The sequence below is a fragment of the Scyliorhinus torazame genome, chromosome X (assembly GCF_047496885.1).
Source record: "Scyliorhinus torazame isolate Kashiwa2021f chromosome X, sScyTor2.1, whole genome shotgun sequence".
Lineage (NCBI taxonomy): Eukaryota > Metazoa > Chordata > Chondrichthyes > Carcharhiniformes > Scyliorhinidae > Scyliorhinus > Scyliorhinus torazame.
Window position 1 is genome coordinate 25,882,088 of NC_092738.1, and position 25,515 is coordinate 25,907,602.

Genomic DNA, 25,515 nt, shown 5'->3' on the forward strand with positions numbered 1-25,515 from the left:
TGTGTGTTGGGGGGGTAAGAGTGCGTATTTGGGGGGGGAGGGGAGAGTGCGTGTTGGGGGGGTAAGAGTGCGTGTTGGGGGGTAATAGTGCGTATTTGGGGGGGAGGGGAGAGTGCGTATTTGGGGGGGGGGAGGGGAGAGTGCGTGTTTGGGGGAGGGGGAGGGGAGAGTGCGTGTTGGGGGGGGTAAGAGTGCGTATTTGGGGGGGGAGGGGAGAGTGCTTGTTTGGGGGGGGGGGGAGAGTGCGTGTTTGTGGGGGGGGGGAGGGGAGAGTGCGTGTTGGGAGGGTAAGAGTGCGTATTTGGGGGGGAGGGGAGAGTGCGTGTTTGGGGGGAGGGGAGAGTGCGTGTTGTGGGGGGGTAAAAGTGCGTATTTGGGGGGGGAGGGGAGAGTGCGTGTTGGGGGGGGGAGGGGAGAGTGCGTATTTGGGGGGGGGGGAGGGGAGAGTGCGTGCTTGGGGGGGGGGAGGGGAGAGTGCGTGTTGTGGGGGGGTAAGAGTGCGTATTTGGGGGGGGGGAGTGCGCGTTGGGGGGGGAGGGGAGAGTGCGTATTTGGGGGGGGGAGGGTGAGAGTGCGTATTTGGGGGGGGAGGGGAGAGTGCGTGTTTGGGGGAGGGGGAGAGTGCGTGTTTGGGGGGAGGGGAGAGTGCGTGTTGGGGGGGTAAGAGTGCGCATTTGGGGGGGAGGGGGAGAGTGCGTGTTGGGGGGGGTAAGAGTGCGTATTTGGGGGGGCAGGGGAGTGCGTGTTTGGGGGAGGGGAAAGTGCGTGTTGGGGGGGGATAAGAGTGCGTATTTGGGGGGGGAGGGGAGAGTGCGTGTTTGGGGGAGGGGAAAGTGCGTGTTGGGGGGGGTAAGAGTGCGTATTTGCGGGGGGGGGGAGATGGGAGAGTGCGTGTTTGGGGGAGGGGAAAGTGCGTGTTGGGGGGGGTAAGAGTGCGTATTTGGGGGGGGAGGGGTGAGTGCGTGTTTGGGGGAGGGGAGAGTGCGTGTTGGGGGGGGTAAGAGTGCGTATTTGGGGGGGGGAGGGGAGTGCGTGTTTGGGGGAGGGGAAAGTGCGTGTTGGGTGGGGTAAGAGTGCGTATTTGGGGGGGAGGGGAGAGTGCGTGTTTGGGGAGGGGAAAGTGCGTGTTGGGGGGGGTAAGAGTGCGTATTTGGGGGGGGGAGGGGAGAGTGCGTGTTTGGGGGAGGGGAAAGTGCGTGTTGGGGGGGGTAAGAGTGCGTATTTGGGGGGGAGGGGAGAGTGCGTGTTTGGGGGAGGGGAAAGTGCGTGTTGGGGGGGTAAGAGTGCGTATTTGGGGTGGGGGAGAGTGCGTGTTTGGGGGAGGGGAAAGTGCGTGTTGGGGGGGTAAGAGTGCGTATTTGGGGGGGGGAGAGTGCGTGTTTGGGGGAGGGGAAAGTGTGTGTTGGGGGGGGTAAGAGTGCGTATTTGGGGGGGAGGGGAGAGTGCGTGTTGGGGGGGTAAGAGTGCGTATTTGGGGGGGGGGAGAGTGCGTGTTTGGGGGAGGGGAAAGTGCGTGTTGGGGGGGGTAAGAGTGCGTATTTGGGGGGGGGGTAAGAGTGCGTATTTGGGGGGGGGAGGGGAGAGCGTGTTTGGGGAGGGGAAAGTGCGTGTTGGGGGGGTAAGAGTGCGTATTGGGGGGGGAAGAGTGAAGAGTGCGTGTTTGGGGGAGGGGAAAGTGCGTGTTGGGGGGGGTAAGAGTGCGTATTTGGGGGGGGGGGAAGAGTGCGTGTTTGGGGGAGGGGAAAGTGCGTGTTGGGGGGGGGGGTAAGAGTGCGTATTTGGGGGGAGGGGAGAGTGCGTGTTGGGGGGGGTAAGAGTGCGTATTTGGGGGGGGGGAGAGTGCGTGTTTGGGGGGGAGGGGAGAGTGCGTGCTGGGGGGGGTAAGAGTGCGTATTTGGGGGGGGGGGGAGAGTGCGTATTTGGGGGGGGGGAGAGAGTGCGTGTTTGGGGGAGGGGAAAGTGCGTGTTGGGGGGGTAAGAGTGCATATTTGGGGGGGAGGGGAGAGTGCGTGTTTGGGGGGGGGAGGGGAGAGTGCGTGTTGGGGGGGGTAAGAGTGCGTATTTGGGGGGGGAGAGTGCGTGTTTGGGGGAGGGGAAAGTGCGTGTTGGGGGGGTAAGAGTGCGTATTTGGGGGGGTAAGAGTGCGTATTTGGGGGGGGGAGAGTGCGTGTTTGGGGGAGGGGAGAGTGCGTGTTTGGGGGAGGGGAAAGTGCGTGTTGGGGGGGTAAGAGTGCGTATTTGGGGGGAGGGGAGAGTGCGTGTTTGGGGGAGGGGAAAGTGCGTGTTGGGGGGGTAAGAGTGCGTATTTGGGGGGAGGAGGGGAGACTGCGTGTTTGGGGGGGAGGGGAGAGTGCGTGTTGGGGGGGGTAAGAGTGCGTATTTGGGGGGGAGGGGAAAGTGCGTGTTGGGGGGGGGTAAGAGTGCGTATTTGGGGGGGAGGGGGAGAGTGCGTGTTTGGGGGAGGGGAAAGTGCGTGTTGGGGGGGGTAAGAGTGCGTATTTGGGGGGGAGGGGAGAGTGCGTGTTTGGGGGAGGGGAAAGTGCGTGTTGGGGGGTAAGAGTGCGTATTTGGGGTGGGGGAGAGTGCGTGTTTGGGGGAGGGGAAAGTGCGTGTTGGGGGGGTAAGAGTGCGTATTTGGGGGGGGGAGAGTGCGTGTTTGGGGGAGGGGAAAGTGCGTGTTGGGTGGGGTAAGAGTGCGTATTTGGGGGGGAGGGGAGAGTGCGTGTTTGGGGGAGGGGAAAGTGCGTGTTGGGGGGGGTAAGAGTGCGTATTTGGGGGGGGAGGGGAGAGTGCGTGTTTGGGGGAGGGGAAAGTGCGTGTTGGGGGGGGTAAGAGTGCGTATTTGGGGGGGAGGGGAGAGTGCGTGTTTGGGGGAGGGGAAAGTGCGTGTTGGGGGGGTAAGAGTGCGTATTTGGGGTGGGGGAGAGTGCGTGTTTGGGGGAGGGGAAAGTGCGTGTTGGGGGGGTAAGAGTGCGTATTTGGGGGGGGAGAGTGCGTGTTTGGGGGAGGGGAAAGTGTGTGTTGGGGGGGGTAAGAGTGCGTATTTGGGGGGGAGGGGAGAGTGCGTGTTGGGGGGGTAAGAGTGCGTATTTGGGGGGGGGAGAGTGCGTGTTTGGGGGAGGGGAAAGTGCGTGTTGGGGGGGGTAAGAGTGCGTATTTGGGGGGGGGGGTAAGAGTGCGTATTTGGGGGGGGAGGGGAGAGCGTGTTTGGGGAGGGGAAAGTGCGTGTTGGGGGGGTAAGAGTGCGTATTGGGGGGGGAAGAGTGAAGAGTGCGTGTTTGGGGGAGGGGAAAGTGCGTGTTGGGGGGGGGTAAGAGTGCGTATTTGGGGGGGGGGAAGAGTGCGTGTTTGGGGGAGGGGAAAGTGCGTGTTGGGGGGGGTAAGAGTGCGTATTTGGGGGGGAGGGGAGAGTGCGTGTTGGGGGGGGTAAGAGTGCGTATTTGGGGGGGGGAGAGTGCGTGTTTGGGGGGGAGGGGAGAGTGCGTGCTGGGGGGGGTAAGAGTGCGTATTTGGGGGAGGGGAGAGTGCGCATTTGGGGGGGGGGGGGGAGAGTGCGTATTTGGGGGGGGAGGGGAGAGTGCGTGTTTGGGGGGAGGGGAGAGTGCGTGTTTGGGGAGGGGAGAGTGCGTGTTGGGGGGTAAGAGTGCGCATTTGGGGGGGAGGGGAGAGTGCGTGTTGGGGGGGTAAGAGTGCGTATTTGGGGGGGCAGGGGAGTGCGTGTTTGGGGGAGGGGAAAGTGCGTGTTGGGGGGGGATAAGAGTGCGTATTTGGGGGGAGGGGAGAGTGCGTGTTTGGGGGAGGGAAAGTGCGTGTTGGGGGGGGGTAAGAGTGCGTATTTGGGGGGGGAGGTGAGAGTGCGTGTTTGGGGGGGGAGGGTGCGTGTTGGGGGGGGTAAGAGTGCGTATTTGGGGGGGAGGGGAGTGCGTGTTTGGGGGAGGGGAAAGTGCGTGTTGGGTGGGGTAAGAGTGCGTATTTGGGGGGAGGGGAGAGTGCGTGTTTGGGGAGGGGAAAGTGCGTGTTGGGGGGGTAAGAGTGCGTATTTGGGGGGGGAGGGGAGAGTGCGTGTTTGGGGGAGGGGAAAGTGCGTGTTGGGGGGGGTAAGAGTGCGTATTTGGGGGGGAGGGGAGAGTGCGTGTTTGGGGGAGGGGAAAGTGCGTGTTGGGGGGGTAAGAGTGCGTATTTGGGGGGGGGGGGAGTGCGTGTTTGGGGGAGGGGAAAGTGCGTGTTGGGGGGGTAAGAGTGTGTATTTGGGGGGGGAGAGTGCGTGTTTGGGGGAGGGGAAAGTGTGTGTTGGGGGGGGGGTAAGGGTGCGTATTTGGGGGGAGGGGAGAGTGCGTGTTGGGGGGGTAAGAGTGCGTATTTGGGGGGGGGGGAGAGTGCGTGTTTGGGGGAGGGGAAAGTGCGTGTTGGGGGGGGTAAGAGTGCGTATTTGGGGGGGGGGTAAGAGTGCGTATTTGGGGGGGGAGGGGAGAGCGTGTTTGGGGAGGGGAAAGTGCGTGTTGGGGGGGAAGAGTGCGTATTGGGGGGGGAAGAGTGCGTGTTTGGGGGAGGGGAAGTGCGTGTTGGGGGGGGTAAGAGTGCGTATTTGGGGGGGGGAGAGTGCGTGTTTGGGGGAGGGGAAAGTGCGTGTTGGGGGGGGTAAGAGTGCGTATTTGGGGGGAGGGGAGAGTGCGTGTTGGGGGGGGTAAGAGTGCGTATTTGGGGGGGGAGAGTGCGTGTTTGGGGGAGGGGAAAGTGCGTGTTGGGGGGTCAGAGTGCATATTTGGGGGGGAGGGGAGAGTGCGTGTTTGGGGGGGGGAGGGGAGAGTGCGTGTTGGGGGGGGGTAAGAGTGCGTATTTGGGGGGGGGAGAGTGCGTGTTTGGGGGAGGGGAAAGTGCGTGTTGGGGGGGTAAGAGTGCGTATTTGGGGGGGTAAGAGTGTGTATTTGGGGGGGGGAGAGTGCGTGTTTGGGGGAGGGGAGAGTGCGTGTTTGGGGGAGGGGAAAGTGCGTGTTGGGGGGGTAAGAGTGCGTATTTGGGGGGGAGGGGAGAGTGCGTGTTTGGGGGAGGGGAAAGTGCGTGTTGGGGGGGTAAGAGTGCGTATTTGGGGGGGTAAGAGTGTGTATTTGGGGGGGAGAGAGTGCGTGTTTGGGGGAGGGGAGAGTGCGTGTTTGGGGGAGGGGAAAGTGCGTGTTGGGGGGGTAAGAGTGCGTATTTGGGGGGGGAGGGGAGAGTGCGTGTTTGGGGGAGGGGAAAGTGCGTGTTGGGGGGGTAAGAGTGCGTATTTGGGGGGGGGGAGGGGAGAGTGCGTGTTTGGGGGGGAGGGGAGAGTGCGTGTTTGGGGGGGAGGGGAGAGTGCGTGTTGGGGGGGGTAAGAGTGCGTATTTGGGGGGGAGGGGAAAGTGCGTGTTGGGGGGGGGGGTAAGAGTGCGTATTCGGGGGGGGAGGGGAGAGTGCGTGTTTGGGGGGGGGAGTGGAGAGTGCATGTTGGGGGGGGTAAGAGTGCGTATTTGGGGGGAGGGGAGAGTGCGTGTTTGGGGGGGGGGAGTGGAGAGTGCGTGTTTGGGGGGGAGGGGAGAGTGCGTGTTGGGGGGGGGTAAGAGTGCGTATTTGGGGGGGGGGGGAAGTGCATGTTGGGGGGGGGTAAGAGTGCATATTTGGGGGGGAGGGGAGAGTGCGTGTTTGGGGGGGAGGGGAGAGTGCGTGTTGGGGGGGGGGGGTAAGAGTGCGTATTTGGGGGGGGGGGAAGAGTGCGTATTTGGGGGGGGGGGAAGAGTGCGTGTTTGGGGGGGAGGGGGAGAGTGCGTATTTGGGGGGGGGGGAAGAGTGCGTATTTGGGGGGGGGGGAAAGAGTGCGTATTTGGGGGGGAGGGGAGAGTGCGTGTTTGGGGGGGAGGGGAGAGTGCGTGTTTGGGGGGGAGGGGAGAGTGCGTGTTTGGGGGGGAGGGGAGAGTGCGTGTTTGGGGGGGAGGGGAGAGTGCGTGTTTGGGGGGGAGGGGAGAGTGCGTGTTGGGGGGGGAGGGGAGAGTGCGTGTTGGGGAGTGTTTGGAGGGAGGGGTGTAAGGATGTGACGTGTTTTGGCGGGGGGGGGGTGTGTCAGAGTGAAAAAGCCTCTTTTGATCTGGTTACAATAGACTTGCTTTGCCGTTGTTTGGGGTCTAAGGGGGTTGGTCGCCTCTCCCTCCTGTCCGCCATTTTGAAGGGTTGCGCCTTTCGCGCGCTTTTGGCGGCTCGACCCCCGCCCCGGAAGTGGTGTCGGCGCGTGCGCAGTGTCATTCTAGGCTGATGCTTATGCAGGGACCGAGCAGGAGCCGCCGTCTGAGCCACCATCACCGGCACTGTCATCTGGGATGACGGAGGATCGGGCCGCTGCTGCAGCCAAGAAGAATTCCAGCTGTCCCAGGTATGGCGGGAGCTGGAGGGCATCCGACTTGTGTTTTTTTTCCCATTAAACGTGCTTTGTTCCTCGCCTTTCATCCAGCTGCAGAGCAGGAACCGGGCTCCCTCACTACATACGGAGTTGCATTTTTATATCGCCTTTCCCATCCTCTGGGCACCCCAGCTTTTTTTGAAGTGCAGCCTCTGTTATTAAGTAGGACATAGCAGCCAGTTTGTGCACGCCAAATATGTGACAATGATCCCAGGGCATCTGAGATAGAATATGATCCCTACAGTGCAGAAGTAGGCCATTCGGCCCATCGAGTCTACACTGACCCTCTGAAAGAGCACCCTACCCAGGCCCACTCCCCAAGCCACTATCCCCGTAACCACAGCAAACCTGCATATCCCTGGACATTGAGACGATTTATCATGGCCAATCCACCTAACCTGTACATCTTTGGACACCAAGGGACAATTTATCATGGCCAATCCACCTAACCTGTACATCTTTGGACACTAAGGGACAATTTAACACGGCCAATCCACCTAACCTGTACATCTTTGGACACTAAGGGACAATTTAACATGGCCAATCCACCTAACCTGTACATCTTTGGACACTAAGGGACAATTTAGCATGGCCAATCCACCTAACCTGCACATCTTTGGACACTAAGGGACAATTTAACATGGCCAATCCACCTAACCTGCACATCTTTGGACACTAAGGGGCAATTTAACATGGCCAATCCACCTAACCTGCACATCTTTGGACACTAAGGGACAATTTATCATGGCCAATCCACCTAACCACATCTTTGGACACTAAGGGACAATTTGGCATGGCCAATCCACCTAACCTGCACATCTTTGGACACTAAGGGACAATTTGGCATGGCCAATCCACCTAACCTGCACATCTTTGGACACTAAGAGACAATTTATCACGGTCAATCCACCTAACCTGCGCATCTTTGGTCTGTGGGAGGAAACCGGAGCACCCAGAGGAAACCCACGCAGACACAGGTAGAACGTGCAAACACCACACAGTCACCCAAGGCTGGAATCGAACCGGGGTCACTGGCGCTGTGAGGCAGCAGTGCTAACCACTGTGCCACTGTACCGAGATGGGAAATAGTTCCCAGGGTGCTGGATGTACCTCCCCAACTCCTTTTTTGAAATGGTGCCTTGGGACTCTTCGGCTCCACTTAAGAGGGCAGGTTTGCTTGAAGGGTGCATCCAGCCGCCTTTGACAATGCAGCATTCCCTTCTTGCGAGAGTGGAGTTTAAGCCTGAGATCCTGTGGCCATATTGAATGGCAGCGCAAGCTTGATAGACCGTATGATCTTCGCCAGCTCCTGTTCCTTTTGTTCTTTGGATTTTTGTGCCCCTCTGGTGGGTATTTAATCTGGAACCTTCTGACTTCGAGGGAAGAGCGTTACTGATAAACTGTGGCTGACACACGAAGGAGCACTGTTGACTCCTGCAGGCTTTCCTCTAGCTAAAGCATCAACAACTTGCACAGCAAAAGTTGCCAGGGATGCATGCATGCCGTCCTCCCCATCTTTGAGAAGGCAAAATAAGCAGGATAAAATCAAGCTGCTACCAAAATATCAGAACCTTCTCACTTGACTCCAAATAAGCCAGCAAGCACACGCTCCAAGGTTAAGGTGGCCCTGGCTTGGATAAGTACGGGTCAATCCAGAGGGATACGGATCCCGGAAGTGTTGAAGATTTTGGTTTAGACGGGCAGCATGGTCGGCACAGGCTTGGAGGGCCGAAGGGCCTGTTTCCGTGCTGTACTTTTCTTTATTCTTTGTAATCTGGACATAGTTTGGTTTTGGTGAGCTGCATTGTTGTAACTGGTTAAGTTCCAGCAGTACCCCAGGCAGAGCTCGAAGAGCCATACTGCCAGAACTGCTGGGCTTTTCCACTATTTTCGTTTTTGTTTTTACCAGTGTATGCTTGCAAACAGACCCATCAGAGGCGAGGCAACTTGCTTTCCCTAAGACGCAACAGCATTTGTTGGATCAGGATTTTTTTTTAGCTTGCAAACTAGAAGCTCCCAGCACCCTACCTTCTAGTAAGCATGTATTTGCTTGTATTTGTGTGGCCAGCAGAAGATCTTTTTTGGCTTGATGGCAATTGAGTGGCAGTCTCCACAAACAGGATCAAGCCAAAATGACTTTCTGCTTATGACATAGATGAGCAATGTGGTATATGAATGTCAGTGCTAATGTGATGCCAGATATTTACATCCCAACGATTGGTGGATCATATCAAACAACATGTCCCTTCAGCCGTTCACATCTGGCAGAGTACAGAGCTTGCTCAACCAGTCCATGCTTGCAAAATGGGCAGCACGGTGGCACAAGTGGATAGCACTGTGGCTTCACAGCTCCAGGGTCCCAGGTTCGATTCCCCGTTGGGTCACTGTCTGTGCGGAGTCTGCACATTCTCCCCGTGTCTGCGTGGGTTTCCTCCGGGTGCTCCGGTTTCCTCCCACAGGCCCAAAACGAGCGAATTAGGTGGATTGGCCATGATAAATTGCCCTTGGTGACAAAAAAAAGTTAGGAGGGGTTATTGGGTTACGGGGAAAGGGTGGAAGTGAGAGCTTAAGTGGGTCGGTGCAGACTCAATGGGCCGAATGGTCTCCTGCACTGTATGTTCTATGTCTAAAACGCAAACCATAGTGTCCAACATGAGATGTGATCCCACGATTGGACAACGTTTGCTGAACAATCCTGATTGTGCTAAGAATTACACCGACGACCAATTTAAGATGATCAATTGGGCTCACAGAAGGAATGTGTCCACACTTTGCACCTTTTCTCAACTACACGACCGCTTAGGGAACAGTATTTCCCCGGTTCATTCCCCAGAGCAATGTCTTGACCGATCAGAGTCGACCGGCCCAGTTTGAATTGAAACAAATCTGGGCAGTTAACTGTTCCATGCTGCATTCGCCATGGCAACCCTTCCATCAATCAGAGTCCACTCTCAACCAGTCTTCTCGTGCAGGAGAAATTGTTGTTTCCCCCGTTACGGCTGGAAAATTCTTGAGCGCTATCTTGATGAATGTTGCAACATGAAAAGCTTTGTCGGTCTAATTTCTCTCTCCTCCTCCCTCCCCCACCGCCCCCAACAACTATGTAAATGAATCTAGAGATAGTATTTGGTTGACTCATTGCTCGTTTTGTACAAAGTGAAAGTTGCGATGTCCAATGTGTCACCAAATTATTCTTCAGTTGTGTAAGGGAAAAAACAAAGTGTATAAATTTTTTGTTATACAGTATGAATTTGCTGTTTTCCTTGACATTGTTATTCTTGTGAATTGTCCTGACTCATGCAAGATGCAAAACATCAACAAAATGTTTTAAAGCAATGTTCTGTTCGTCAGTTTAGAATAAATTCTTTCCAAATCCTGTAATAGTTACTTTTGTTCTTTTTAACACAGTATTGAGCAAATGCTGGCCTCAAATCCTGGGAAGACGCCTATTAGTTTACTGCAGGAGTATGGAACAAGGATTGGAAAAACGCCGGTGTATGACTTGCTGAAAGCGGAGGGCCAAGCCCATCAACCTAATTTCACTTTCCGCGTGACAGTCGGTGATATTAACTGCACAGGTCTGTGTCTCGTGTAAAATGGAGCTTCAAATGTAAAACCGAACACCCCTCTCTGCTACTTTCAATGTTTCGCGTTTGTGTGTGTCCCCTGTTTAATTCTAATGGGGTCCTGGCATCCGATGAGGCCGTGTTTCCTGTTCTGGGGCTGTTTAGCACTGGGCTAAATCGCTGGCTTTTAAAGCAGACCAAGGCAGGCCAGCAGCACGGTTCAATTCCCGTACCAGCCTCCCCGAACAGGCGGCGGAATGTGGCGACTAGGGGCTTTTCACAGTAACTTCATTGAAGCCTACTTGTGACAATAATCGATTTTCATTCATTCATTCATTCCTGCGGAGACCTACTGTGATTCGCACTGATGGGTTTAGCGGGACATCGCTGATTGTCGTGTCGGGTAGCTCCACTTTTGTGGGGAACTTTTAAAATTGAATTTCTCTGGATGTTTCTGGAATTTCATTTTTACGACTGATCACAATCTGCATTTTTTTTTTTTTTGTTGCAGTAGAATTTAAAAAAAAAAAAAAAAATTTCCCTAAATTTTGAGTATCCAATTCATTTTTTCCAATTAAGGGGCAGTTTAGCGCGGCCAACCCACCTACCCTGCACATTTTTGGGTTGTGTGGGCGAAACCCACGCAAACACTGGGAGAAAGTGCAAACTCCACACGGACAGTGACCCAGAGCCGGGATCGAACCTGAGACCTCGACGCCGTGAGGCAACAGGGCTAACCCACTGCGCCACCGTGCTGCCCGCTGTGGAAGTTTTAAATAAAATGTCTTTGCGCATGTCCTTTTATAATGAGGACATTGCCTTATGACTAATTGGGTCACGTTCTGTTTTTATTCGATTGTATGGAGCGGTGTTTTGGGAATTGCGCTCCATATCAAAACCCGTAATCGGAACCATATTCCTCTTAACAGTCTCTTCCTCTTTTTCCTGGTTTCCCTTTGCATGCGCAAATGATACAGCACAGGATCTTGATACCGTCTGTGAAATCGAATGATGCTGCTGGCATTAACAAATGACATTTCAAGACCCCCCCCCCCCCCCTTTCTGCCTTTCGTCAACACTGAAGAAGTGTCATATGGGCGCGGAACGTTAGCTCTGCTTCTCTGTCAAACACTGCTGAATCCCCCCCCCCCCCCCCCCGCACTTTGCTGTTTCTTATTCCAGATCTCCAGCATCCTCTGTATTTTGCTTTGAGTTTGAGATTGGCGTTGCTTCCCAGCTAGTTGCTCTCCTGGTCGTAGTGTGGAGTGACCCTTGGGAGAGTTATCTTGTGAGTGGAGCGACTCGAGGCAAGTCTCCTGACTTTGCTAGCCCGTGGCAAAGCAGCAGTGTTTGTGCCTGCTTTGTACCTGCTTTGTACTGGCGAGCGTGTATTTGAAGGGCGTCGTGGCTCTGATATCACCGTTTGAGGGTGGGGAAGAATCTCAGTGTTGAAACCAGTGTAATAACTGACAGTCAAAAGCAGACCCATGTGATGTCCAGTGCAAGTGGGTCATCTTCGAAACAGCAAATGTGAAATGAACGGACTCCAGCACGATGCTTTTGCAATGGGCAGAAATGTGAATCTTTACATAAAATGGGCCGTTTGGCATGACTGTTGCGTGCCGGTGGTTATGCTGCACTAGATCCTCCTCTTCATCTCTTATCAATGTAACCGTCCACTTGTTTCGCCCTCGTATCCATGTCCAGCTTCCCTTTTAATATATCCCTGTTAATTGCCTCAACTGCTCCATGTGGTCGTGAGTGCTGCATTCCCACTGCTCCTTCTCCTGAATTCCCTGTTGGATTTATCCGGAGGAGAACTTTGAATTTCCTTCATGTGTCATTGACTCGATCCGTGGGAAATATTCCAGCCGTTCCAACCCCTGGAGTGACATTCCCATTTTAAAACAACATGACAGTGCGTGGGATCAGTGATTTATTGAAGGTGGACCTGTGTCATAATGCCCCGACTTATTTTTGCGAGTGCAGACCATATAATAACTGAACTAAAAAGCACCTTGTGTGGGTTACGTAGCAGTGCAGCAACGGTTTTTGTTTATAGTAGGTAAACACATGGGGAGATGGTGGCGCAGTGGCATTGTCACTGGACTAGTAATCCAGAGACTCTGGGTAATGCTCTGGGGTCCTGGGTTCGAATCCCACCACTGCAGATGGTGAAATTTGAATTCAAAGAAATCTGGAGTTTGGTTTCATGGTCATCGTCAAGACTTCATTGTCGATTGTCATAAAAACCCATCTGGTTCAGTCACGTCCATCCTTGCCAGGCACCAGATCCACAACCAATGTGGTTGGCTTTCATAAATTTAGAGGACCCAATTCTTTTTTTCCCAATTAAGGGGCAATTTAGCGTGGCCAATCCACCTACCCTGCACATCTTTTGGGACCCATGCAGACACTGGTAGATCCACCAGGATCGAACCCGGGTCTTTGGTGCCATGAGGCAGCAGTGCTAACCACTGTGCCGCCCAACAATCACTCTGAAATGGCCTTGCCATTTCTGACCCATATCAGAGCATTGCGATGAGAGACCAGTTACCTTTTTTTGTTGTTGTTGGCTGGTGTTGGGTTGAGGGGATGTCTTAACCTGGTCACTAGGTGGGCTGTGTTGCTCTTTCAGTGACCTCTTGGACTCTCCTGCCCGAAAAGACTGTTTGGTTCTTTAAGGTGGTCCTGATCTTGAGTAGAGAGCATCCTAAAGTGTGCCTTGAAGCCACGACCTTCTGGTCCACGGTGAGCGTGCTCGCTCGCTTATTAGCAAAGGAATTGGACTGATGCGTCTAAATAGTTCCACGTCTGAAGGGACTGAGACACAGGTTTGGCAGAAACCAATCGGTTCTGAGCGTGACTGTTCAAATCTGGCTGAGGATTTTTTCCGCTCTCATTTCGGGGCTGAAATAAAGGCGGCCATTTTAAAAAATGGTTATTTTATGGTTGGCAGCTGCTTCATGGCTTTGATTTCAATTTGTGTTTTAATCGATGTTTTTCCCCCCCTCAGGTCAGGGGCCTAGCAAAAAGGCAGCAAAGCACAAGGCAGCAGAGGCTGCCCTCAAATTACTAAAGGGAGGAAACATGTTGGAGCCCATGTTGGATGGAGTCAAGTACGTGAATAGCTTAACTGCACCTAGAAAGACCTTTCCATCCCAACCCCCCCCCCACATCTCTTCCAAAAGGCAGTGGCATATGAAGGGAAACCCCCACCACACGCTTTCACCAGGCGGCATTGACTGCTGGTCAAGAGTAGGGACGTTAAACATCACATTTCCTTCCCAATTGTACCCCGCTGGCAACACAGTGCACATCAATTGTTGTGACGAGATGGCAAATCAAGGCCCCATCTGCAAGTTCCAATTGTGTGAAAAAATTCCGTGGCGCTGTTGCTTGCCTTGTTAACAACAAAAAAGCAGGGAGTTTGCCTGGTGCCCTGAGGCCAACGTCCCTCCATGAACCTGTCCCTCCAAAATTTGATTGGCAAATCACTCTTTGTTACAGTTTGCAAACACCGCGGTGCGCAAAATGGCTGCTGTATTTGCCTCCATAAGTCACTGCACTTCAGTTCAACGCAAGTCACCGTGTATGTGTGTGAAGCATTTTGGGGCGTTTCTGAAGAATGTACTAATTGCGCTACGTGAATGCAAATTCTTTTACTTCTATGAGCAATCTCAGAGACTGGGGGTTGAACCTGGGACTGGAAAGCCTAACTTCTGTATGTGCAGTGAATTAAGTGTCATGGGTACGTGATATGTTGATGGAAATTATGGGCGGCACGGTAGCACAGTGGTTATCACTGTTGCTTCACAGCTCCAGGGTGCCAGGTTCGATTCCCCGCTGGGTCACTGTCTGTGCGTTCTCCCCGTGTCTGCGTGGGTTTCCTCCGGGTGCTCCGGTTTCCTCCCACAGCCCATCGATGTGCAGGTTAGGTGGATTGGCCACGCTAAATTGCCCTTAGTGGCCAAAAAAGGTTAAATGGGGTTACAGGGATAGGGTGGAGGTGTGGGCTTAAGTAGGGTGCTCTTTTCAAGGGCCGGTGCAGACTCGATGGACCGAATGGTTTCCTGCACTGTAAATTCTCTGATAACAAATAATTAGACTTTTTTTTAAAAATTGTGTGGCGATTACAAAGATGGAAGACGAGTGCACGGTGGCACAGTGGTTAGCACTGCTGACTCACAGCACCAGGGACGTGGGTTCAATTCAGGCCTTGTGTGACTGTGCAGACTCCACACAGACATTCTCCCTGTGTGTGCGTGGGTTTCCTCCCACAGTCCAAAGATGTGCAGATTAGGTGGATTGGTCATGCTAAAGTGCACCGTAGTGTCCGAAGATGTGCAGGTTAGTTGTGGTCACAGGGATAGGGCGGGGAGTGGGCCTAGGGTGCTCTTTCAGAAGGTCGGTGCAGACTCCATGGGCTGAAAGGCCTCCTTCTGCACTGTAGGGATTCTATGCCTGGGGAATTTTCCCAGTGTTCACGGCCAGCGTTTTCACCAAAAACATTCCGCTCGTTGCTCTTGGCGGGATCTTGCTTGCGCAAAATGGCTGCCGCGTTTGCTGCACGTTGACGGTCGCTAAACTTCAAAGTAACTCCTAATTTGTGATGCGCTTAATCGTTTACAAGACTCATGATTAGGCGCGATGCAAATAAAAGTTTTTAAAAGTTGAAAATAACTCCAGAACTCTCTGTCCGTTTACATCCCAAGTTCAATCAGACAGGGATTCAGTGCGTTGGTCCCGTACCATACCATTGGAAGGATGCAGGCTCCTAGTTTGTTTCCACCAGGCCAGCTCCAGCTCCAATCTAGATTGTGCGGTACTTGCCGTAAACTGGCCGTACTTGCCTCAGGCAGGAAAGGGGAAGATCAGCTGGTAGGTTTAACCCTTGCTGAACCGAGACCCAGTTAAACATGCAGTGTACATGCGTAAAGGTTCTAATTGTATCTGTCAAAATCCCCCACACCACATTGCTGAGGGACAGATTTATGCCTTTATTTTAAGAAAAACATTATTTTCTGAGTATGGATGACACTGGTAAGCGGTAGTGTTGACTTACTATCTGAATGAGGGCATTAGGAGTCGACCACAGGGGCTGGTTTAGCACAGTGGGCTAAATAGCTGGCCTGCAATGCAGACCAAGGCCAGCAGCGCGGGTTCAATTCCCGTACCAGCCTCCCCAAACAGGCGCCGGAATGTGGCGACTAGGGGCTTTTCACAGTAACTTCATTGAAGCCTATTTGACAAGCGATTATTATTATTACATAGTATCATCTTGTATCAACTTGTATCATCGATGACGCCTAACCAGGTAAGGAAGTTAGGCCCCTCCTTGAAGGACAGGGTTTGAACCGATTGGATTTTTACACCAAAACAATGGCATTTGAGATCTTGTGGCTGCTGGTTCTGACCCACAAATTACCCGATTTATTGAATTCAATTTCACACTCTGCCTTTGTGGGATTTGAGCTCATGACTTCCTAGTCTGGTACCTGAACCACTAAGCTGCATACCTTAATATCCATCCCAGCCACATTGCTATGGAGATTAGATGTGGAAGCTATCCTTACGCAGGCTCGTTGTGATCTCTGGCGTTTTAGGAGCTTTAGCTTTTGTGATGAATCCTTGAACTATGTTGTATGATCTCTTTTCTCCACCTACTTTCTGCACCCATCCCCAAATCCTACACTGTGCCACTGTGGAGCCGCTCGTGTGTGCGTGTCTGCGCGATTGAGAAGGGCATTGAAGGTTTACGCGTTCGGCATTAGAGAGCAGCACCAGGCAATAAATAGATTACTGTACCATTCCTCCCCACCCCTTCGAAACGCGATGCGTCTGTGAGATAAAGGGTTTTTGGACTGGAATTGTGCCGAGACCGAGGGGTAAGTCACCCAACTCGCTCCTCGGTGCTCCTTTGGCCTAAGGAAAGGAGCCGTCTCCGTATGTGACTAGCTGAAAAATATTTGGCAATCGCAACATCTCATTCTTCCACTGTTGCCTTTCTTTTTCTCTCTCTCTCCAGGATCTCTGGCACTGAATCGAAAAGCTCTAGCTCCGCACAGCTGGCAGAATGCAACCCAGTGGGGGCCTTGCAGGTATTGTATTCTTATTCATTTTCCAAGACTTGGGATAGATGTATGCTATGGGTCAGTGGTGGGCGACCTGTGGCCCGGGTTGGGGGTGGGGGGGTGGGGGAACACGTGCGGCCAATCTGGGTTCTGAGTACGCCCTGCGAGACATTTTGTTGACTGTTTCCCATGTGCAGAGTTGCTAAATTGCACGGATCTCCTGCTGTGTAGCTTCTTTCCTACTGACTGAAATGATTCGCACGTAAAGCGAAGGCGAAGGGGAAGTGAAGTGAGGAGCGTGCTGATTGCTCACAACATTGACTGTGAGAGCCGTGCGCTCCCTCTGTGTCCAATCAAACGTAAATATTTCTTTTGTTTTTAACCACTTGAAATTGATAGTTCTATTAATATATGAATGATTAAGCATTTTCTATAACTTACGAAAGATTTTGCATGTATTAAATGTACTCGACCTTATTCAAGGATCATAGTTCATGAACATGCCCAACCGGTTTTCATCTTGCGACCCACTGAGATGAAGAAGGGCCAATTGTGTGGCTCACTGGTTGCCCAGCACTGCCATGGGTCCTTTACTTCAATTGGAATGTTTAGCGCAGCAACAGGCTGTCAATGCTCCACACACATCTCTTCCTGCCCTACTTCAACTCATTCTAACACCATGATCTTCCATTCCTTTCTGTGTGTGTCCAAATTCTTCTTAAACACATCAATAGTATTCATCTTGAACCACTCCCTGTGCCTTGAAGGCACTGTTGCTAAGTTTGCAGATGATACAAAGATCTGTAGAGGGACAGGTAGTATTGAGGAAGCAGGGAGGCTGCAGAAGGACTTGGCCAAGCTAGGAGAGTGGGCAATGAAGTGGCAGATGGAATTCAATGTGGAAAAGTGTGAGGTTATGCGCTTTGGAAGGAGGAATTTAGGTATAGACTATTTTCTAAATGGGGAAATGCTTAGGAAAGCAGAAGCACAAAGGGACTTGGGAGTCCTTGTTCACGATTCTCTTAAGGTTAATGTGCAGGTTCAGTCAGCAGTTAAGAAGGCAAATGCAATGTTAGCATTCATGTCAAGAGGGCTAGAATACAAGACCAGCGATGTACTTCTGAGGCTATATAAGGCTCTGGTCAGACCCCATTTGGAGTATTGTGAGCAGTTTTGGGCCCCGTATCTAAGGAAGGATGTTCTGGCCTTGGAAAGGGTCCAGCGGAGGTTCACAAGAATGATCCCTGGAATGAAGAACTTGTCGTACGAGGAACGTTTGAGGACTCTGGGTCTGTACTCGTTGGAGTTTAGAAGGATGAGGGAGGATCTTATTGAAACTTATAAGATACTGGGAGGCCTGAATAGAGTGGACATGGAGAGGATGTTTCCACTTGTAGGAAAAACTAGAACCAGAGGGAGACAGCCTCAGACTAAAGGGACGATCCTTTAAACAGAGATGAGGAGGAATTTTTTCAGCCAGAGGGTGGTGAATCTGTGGAACTCTTTGCCGCAGAAGGCTGTGGAGGCCAAATCACTGAGTGTCTTTAAGACAGAGATAGATAGGTTCTTGATTAATCAGGGGTTATGGGGAGAAGGCAGGAGAATGGGGATGAGAAAATATCAGCCATGATTGAATGGCGGAGCAGACTCGATGGGCCGAGTGGCCTAATTTTGCTCCTATGTCTTATGGTAGTGAGTTCCACCTTCTCTCCGCTCTCCTGGAATTCCCTATTGGATTGATTAGGACCACCCTGTTTTACTCTTCCCACCAGTGGAAGCAGTTTTTAAATTTTTTTTTAACATCTACTCTATTTGAAATCCCTTCATCATCTTGGGTTTTCGGGGAGTGGTGAGTTTTAGGATGTACCCGAGTTAGGGCGATTGTGTGAAACTGCTTTGCGGCACATTGTTGACGTAGCAGTGCATATCAGTGATGTTCTGCTTAGTGTGTGCTCTTTCTTTCCAGGAGCTGGTGGTTCAGAAGGGATGGAGACTCCCAGAGTATACGGTCACTCAGGAATCCGGACCCGCCCACCGGAAAGAGTTCACCATGACCTGCAGGGTGGAGAGATTCTTGGAGATAGGTACAGACCCACCACTCCTCCGAGTCCTTCCGTGTTGCCATTGCCTTGCGTGCTTGCCTCTGATACTGCCGCTGTTGTGGTGAGGTGCCTCTGCTGCCTTCCTTCAATGTTCTGGCTCTGAGTCACGTTATCTGTACTGGGTGACTGCTGAGCCAAGCAGCTTGGTTACGCGAAGCTGCACATCGTGTTACGAAACCCTAGACAAGTGCGCGGCTAATTCCAGCCCCACTCGTCCTGGAGTCGCAGCAAGTGAATTAACTGATAATTCATATAAAAATACCCAAAGTCTTTGGCCCTTGGCTGCCCAATAAGTAGGTTTGTACGTTTAAGCGCAATTACTGTTTATTTAAAACTAGAACAAATATGAAATATGCAGTGAATACAGTTGGTTAAATGTCCTTTGACACCTGACCCCTCCCCCCACACTTAACTGCCCCACCCTCTGCCCCCACGTAAGTCAGACATACACAGGCTAAGGAATAAGGTGACAAATAATAAGGTTTAAGGCCAAAAGATAAAGAGTCCTTGCTTCAGATTATGAGTTATTCAGTGCACCCTTTTCACAGTACGAGTGTGGTTTAAAGTCTCTGGTCAGCAGCCCGTAATGGTCTTCTTTGTAGCTCAGCAGTATATCTTACAGCTTTTTCAGGAGGGGCTTCTGGCTTCATATCAGCCTGCTCTTACAGAGAGAGTTATCAGATTCTGGTCTCTGCTTCACACCAGCCTTTTTGGAGAGAGAGGGAGCTCTTACACTGGATGTCTAGAGAGAATTAATCAGATCTTTGAGAGAGAGAGTTAGAACTCCTCCATCCAGGCTCTAGAACCAAAGCAAAACCAACTCCAGCCTTGTGATACTGAGAAACATGTCAGTGGGACCAGAACCAATCACCACCGGGCACCGGGCAGGGCACAGACATTTGAGCCAATTCATTGGCCGCTAGCCAAGTCCATCAATCCAAGTCATTACTGGAAACCGGAGCACCCGGAGGAAACCCACGCAGGCACGGGGAGAACGTACAGACTCCGCACAGACAGTGACCCAAGCCGGGAATCGAACCCGGGACCCTGACACTGTGAAACAACACTGCTAACTACTATGCTACCGTGCCGCCCATAGACCACATTACCAGTATCACACGTGATGTATGCTGGTGTTGTGATCTCCTCAGATTGGGTTCAATAATCTTTTTAGCAAAATTGCCCTGTTGATGCAGGCACTTGAAAAAATATATTGAGTGTCCTGCATTCTGGCTATACCACTCCGAGGAGGCGAGGTGTTTCTGTACAGGGGAGGGCTATTGTTGGAACATGAGTTCTTCCTGCACCCCCCATTTAAGAAAATAAAATTTCCAGGGATTGTTTTTTTTTTTTTGAAAATCTTTTTATTGGTTCTAGGGATTGCTTTTAATATTTAATGGCTACTGTACCGATTTTGTGACATTGAGAAGAAGATCTCTTCATTTGTGGTGTCTTGACTCTCGTAGGGAGCGGAACGTCGAAAAAGCTGGCAAAACGGAATGCTGCAGCAAAGATGTTAGCAAGAATCCATGACGTTCCCGTCGATCAGCGGGACGGGAATGAGGTTGAGCCGGAAGATGACCAGTTTTCCATTGTAAGTGTGTGACAGGCTGAATTGTAAAGTGCCGACTTGCCTAATGAGATAGCGGTGCCGTGGCTCCATTCCCGCCTTGATCCAAAAAGTTCAGACGAGTGAGCATAGTCTGTAATGGTGACCGCCTGCATTGTAGTTACAGATATTGAAGAGAGACTGCAGGGTTAACACTGGGGCAGTGGGTGGGTGAAATCGTCATATCAGGTCCACTTCAAATTTGAAAACCACCCTTGAGATTGGAAGTGCATTTTGTGCAATCCCGCTCTCGAAGGTGATGTTCTGATGTTTTCAGGATTGTAACGAATGGTGGGAGCCATTTGAAGTTTCCGTCACTCGTTCATTCTTGGAATGTGGGTGGTTACGTCTCCATTTGCCTTGATTTGATGCCACCGAGTAGCTTGCTAGGCCACTTCAGAGGGCAGTTAAAGTCAACCACCCCAATATGGAACTGAAGTTACCTATAGGCCCAGAGCGGGTAAAGACAACCAGTTTCTCTCGAGGACAATCATGAAGCAGTTGGGTTTTTAATGACACTCCCAGTAGCCACTGATACAGTTTTTCAAATTCCAACTCCATTCAAATTCTCAACTGCCTTGGTGACATTTGAATTCTCGATTACCGTTGCTGGATAACTGCTATTACACTACCTCTTCCTGATGATGAATTAAGAGCTTCACAAACCACAACATTTTGGATGACTCGTAGACCTCCACAACTCTTTGCAATCTCTGCTTTTTTTACATGAGTTGAATGCGTCCTGAGTTCCTATCCCGAGATTGAGGATCTTTAGGAGCACGGCATCACCTTTTTTATTGCAAAACTACATTGAAACATTCAAGGTGATGAAGGAATCTGACAGCGGTGGCACTGAGAGATTGTTTTCCCCCTGGTTGGGGAATCTGGAACATGGGAGCCACAGTCTCAGGGTAAGGGAGTCGGCCATTTTGGATTGAGATGAGAAATTTTTTCATTCAAAAGGATTGTGAATCTTTGGAGTTCTCTACCCCAAGGGTTGTGGATGCTCCATTGGTGGATAGATTTAAGGCCAGAATAGACAAGAGTTTTGATCTCTCACGAAACCAAAGGAAATGGGGAGAGGGTGAGATAGTGGATGTGAGGTAGAGGATCTGCCATGATTGTATTGAACAGCAGAGCAGGCCCGAGGGGCTGAATGGCCTGATTTTGTTCGAGACCTCATGCTTTCGCACTTTGCTCTGGGAATCATTCTGTCTCCAGAAAGACTTGGACTAGTCTGCGCAGTTCCTTGATGCAGCCAATAACTACACTGGGACTTTGAGTCCACTGTGTGAAGAGGAAGTGAGAGCCCGTAAGCATGAGATACTTGGCAGATAATTACAGGCCATTACATTTGTGGAAAGAGCAAGAAGGGAAGTGGCACGGTGGCGCAGTGGGTTAGCACTGCTGCATCACGGTGCCGGGGTCCTAGGTTCGATCCCGGCCCTGGGTCACTGTCCGTGTGGAGTTTGCACGTTCTCCCCGTGTCTGCGTGAGTTTCGCCCCCACAACCCAAAGATGCGCAGGGTAGGTGGATTGGGCCACGCTAAATTGCCCCTTAATTGGAAAAAATGAATTGGGTACTCTAAATTTATTTTAAAAAAACAGAAGGGAAGCAACACCGCATTTCTTTGAGACTGGTATTTGGAAAGGAAATGTTTCCTCCATTTGTATCCATTCTCTTTCTCTCCAGATGGTTGGTAGTAAACTAGATGGTCCAAAAGGCAAGAGCACAGGTTGCACGTGGGACTCGCTGCGAAATTCTGCAGGAGAACGGATTCTGCACCTCAAGAACCACCCCCTAGGTGTTGCCAACTCCAACTTCTGCCAGATGCTGAGAGAGCTGGCAGAGGAGCAGCGGTTCGATGTCAGTTACTTCGACATTGGTAAGTTATCTTTGGCTGAATGTCACTGTGAATGGAGCCACTTACCTGCCTGTGGAGAATGCTTTCCATGTTTCATAGCATCCAGGACCTTTCTGTGCCACTGCAGAAGGGAGGGACATCCGATCATAGGAATCATAGAACTTAACAGGAGGAGGCTATGCAGCCAATTGAGTCTGCACCGGCCCTTGGAAAGAGCGCCCACGCCTCCACTCTACCCCAGTAACCCCACCCAACCTTTTGGACACTAAGGGCAATCTAACATGGCCAATCTACCTAACTTGGACGTGTTTGGACTGTGGGAGGAAACCCACTCCGACACTGGGAGAACATGCAGACTCCGCACAGACACCCGGGGCCGGAATTGAACCCGGGACCCTGGAACTGTGAGACAGCAGTGCTAACCACTGTGCCACCCCAATTGATCGCCTTGAAACCAGTGCTGAGAATACCAAGAGGAAATTGAGGAGTGAAAGCTCTCTAGATGCACTGAGGAAGCATTTGATTCTAGGAGTTGTGAAGTGACAAATCATTTGCATTTATATCCTGCCATATGGCATCACAACAGTGTGCTCCATATACAATTAATTACAGTCTAGTCGCTGATACGTAGTCAAATACAGCAGCCAATTTGCACCTACTGAGATCCCACAAATGATAATGGAGTTGGCTGACTAGCTAATCCGGTGTAGCCTGCTCCTCTGATGGCTGTGGCGTCTTTTTATATTCACCTGAGCAAGTAGGCAGGTCCTCCATTTCAACATTCATCCGAAACATGGTGCCAGTGCAATGCAGTGAAGAAGCCCCATGCTGTACTGGAGTGCAAGCCTCGATTATGTGCTCCAATCCTGGAGGCTAAACACAATCGGGCCCCTCGTGACAGCGAGAAACAAAATGGCTTACTGGTGTCCACCATTGACACTGCAGTTTGTCTCTTGTTCCGCTGTACGACTCCATCTGATCCCTTGTGTGTAGACCTTTCAATCCCGTCCCGATCGCAGTTCTGGCTATTATCCGTTCCCAAGACTCTCACTCTTAACTAGCAGCCTGGTGAAGGATGAAGCTCGTTAGTCCAGTTTAGTGGGGGGGGGGGGGGGGGGGGAACAGATTTTCTGGATCAAGTAAGCAGATTGAATGGCGTTCTGGTCAACCTTATCGCATCTCGGCCTTTTGGCCAAGACCAAGTGTCTGATCAAGCCTCGAGGTGCAATGCCTTTTTTTTTTGTCAGCTTGGATCTTGTGTCTCTCTTGTGGAGACCATGGCTGGGATTCTCCCTTCTGGGGACTAAAATGCTGACGGGAAAACCAGCGGCAACCACTTTGGCGTCAACAGCCCCCGAAAGTGCGGAATTCTCCGCATTTTCGGGGGCTAGGTGGACGCCTGAGGGGTTGGTGCTGAAGGGCCGGCGCGAGTTCGAGCTTGCGTGGAACGGCCAGCGTGAATCCGCGCATGCGCAGACCAGCCGGCGTATTTTGGAGCATGCGCGGAGGGTTCTCTTCTCCGCGCCGGCCCCCGGGTAATATGGCGGAGCCCGGTGCTGGAAGGAAGAAGTGCCCCCACGGAACAAGCCTGCCCGCAGATCGGTGGGCCCCGATCGCGGGCCAGGCCACCGTGGGGGCCCCTCCTGGGGCCAGATCTCTCTCTCTTCTCCCCCCCCCCCCCGAGGACCGCCCACCCATACTCACCTGCCAGGTCCCGCCGTTGCGTGAGTTGAGCGGTTCACGCCAGCGGGACTGGCCAAAAATGGATGTCTGCTCGGCCCATTGGGGCCCAGAGAATCGCGGGGGTGGGGGTGCTCTGTCAACGGCCCCCGACCGGCGTGGGGGGAATCCCACCCTCACCCGATAAACTGCGCCGGAGAATACGGCAGTCGGGGCTGCGGGGCGAGGTGCCCCCCCGGCGGGGGGTCGGAGAATCCCGCCCCACAAAATTGGCTTTGATTTGAATTTTTTTTTGGACCCAGCAACGATTAAGGCTTTGCCCTGTCCACTTTGCGCATTGGCTTCGTAACTTTAAGGATGGGATCAACACCCAAAAAATGGAAAACCTTACTTCTCCAGATGTTTGCTCAGTAACTTCCAGTGTTTTGTTTTAATGTGTGTGCATTTTTGTTTTTACAGAAGAGTTGAGTTTGAGCGGCCTGTACCAGTGTCTGGTGGAGCTATCGACACAGCCCACAACTGTCTGCCACGGTTCTGCCTCGGCGAGAGAGGGAGCCCGTTCCAACGCAGCCCACAATGCATTGCAGTATCTGAAAATCATGGCTGGAGGGAAATGAGTCCATTGGAGAACGATTTTCACTCTTCAGTCTGACTGGCGCACTGTTTTAACTCTCTCCCAAACTGACATTGTCTTTTCCAAATCAACAACTTGAATATCTCAAGTTTTGCACTTGATTGAAAGTTGAGGTTTCTTACAGTTCAGCGAGCCTAGGGAGGTGTCTTTGTATTTTTTTTAAGGCTGGGGGGGGGGGGGGGGGGGGGGGGGGTGGGGGGGGGGGGTGGGGGGTGGGGGGGTGGGGGGGGGGGGGGTGGGGGGTGGGGGGGTGGGGGGGGTGGGTGGGGGGGGGGGGGGTGCAAGGCGGGTCAGGGAAGGGATCTGAAGGTTTATGTTAAATAAATTATATTTTTGATGTGTTTCTCCCCCACAGTGGCCACCCGCATATCTTTAGTTTCCTGGATGGCCAACATGACATTGCCATGGGCAAATAAATTCATCCCCTTTATTTACATTGAAATGAATAGTTAGAAACCTACTGTGGTTTTGTATAGCGTCCCTGATCCATTACTGGTTTTCACAAAGGCCCCGCCTTCTCAACCTTGCCCCTTGCCTGAGGTGTGGTGACCCTCTGGTTAAACCACCACCAGGCAGCTCTCCCCCTCAAAGGGGAAAGCAACCCACGGTCGTCCGGGACTGTGGTGACTTTATCTTTACTGTGGTTCTAGTGGAATTGCTGCAACGTTAACGGCTATCTGCCGTGCTATTCTTTTCAGCTAATTTCCCAGAAAATGTGGGGTTTTGATCTATAGAATGAATTTGGGGCCTTCACTGGATCTCGTCAGGGTCAGTCAGCAGCTGGGGGTGGGGGGGGGGGGGTTTATTGTCCCAACGTGACACGCAATTGCTCACTCTCATGACGTGGTGTTGTGTGCCTGTTGGTTCTTGATCTTGGATGAGCAGTGGGAAGGTGCTGAGCAGCGGCTGGGTGCCTCTATCAAAGAAAGGGCAATGAGCTGACTCCTCGAGAGAGAGAGAGGTTCTGGTCTGCTTCTGTCCACCTGGCCCAAAGTAGTATTTTGCAGCATCCTTGGTATTGGGCTGCCTGGCTGTGAAGGCTGGTGGCAGGTATTGGGCTGCCTGGCTGTGAAGGCATACATAATGGGATAAGTACAGAGTCTGATTTTTTTAAATTTTTTATTGTCAAGTATCATGAAGCTTATTGATCTCTTGTAGCTACAACAGGACTTTGAACGTGCTTGATGAGCCTGAAATCTTTTAAGAGGGAATCCATATCAGATGCACAACACTATTAGACATTGCAGTCGTCTGCAGTGAAATGCGCTTAATGCACATGGGGATCCTCCGTTTAAAATAAGAGTTGGCATTTATATAGCATCTTTCACAACTTTAGAACATCCCAAAGTACTTTGCACCCAGTGAGGTATAGTCACTGTTGCTGCATATTCAATGGGCTCTTAAGTCAGGAGGCAATGACCACTAAACCAGCTCCAAGTTGCCCTTTGGCTTGTACTGAGGTAACTAATCTCAGCCGGGGCATAGTGGTGCTCTAATTGGTTGGGATGGGGTGGGGCAAATGATCCTCTTTGCGATTGAGTGAGCTTTTGTAGAAAATGTTACCCATGTGGACATC

At 52.0% G+C, this 25,515-nt stretch overlaps 1 protein-coding gene across 2 annotated transcripts; it reads left to right on the forward strand.

Annotated features, from left to right (window-relative positions):
- Positions 1-6,254: 6,254 nt before the first annotated feature.
- Positions 6,255-24,109, forward strand: tarbp2 (TAR (HIV) RNA binding protein 2). Of its 2 annotated transcripts, none has more exons than XM_072493821.1 (8): positions 6,255-6,382; positions 9,818-9,987; positions 12,992-13,094; positions 16,004-16,076; positions 18,016-18,133; positions 19,618-19,745; positions 21,454-21,646; positions 23,765-24,109. In XM_072493821.1, exons 1-8 carry the CDS (start codon positions 6,330-6,332, stop codon positions 23,920-23,922), a joined length of 996 nt encoding a protein of 331 aa, XP_072349922.1. In that variant the 5' UTR covers positions 6,255-6,329; the 3' UTR covers positions 23,923-24,109. The 2 variants fall into 2 exon arrangements, with proteins under 2 accessions (XP_072349922.1, XP_072349923.1); XM_072493822.1 differs by having other exon boundaries at positions 18,019-18,133.
- Positions 24,110-25,515: the final 1,406 nt, after the last annotated feature.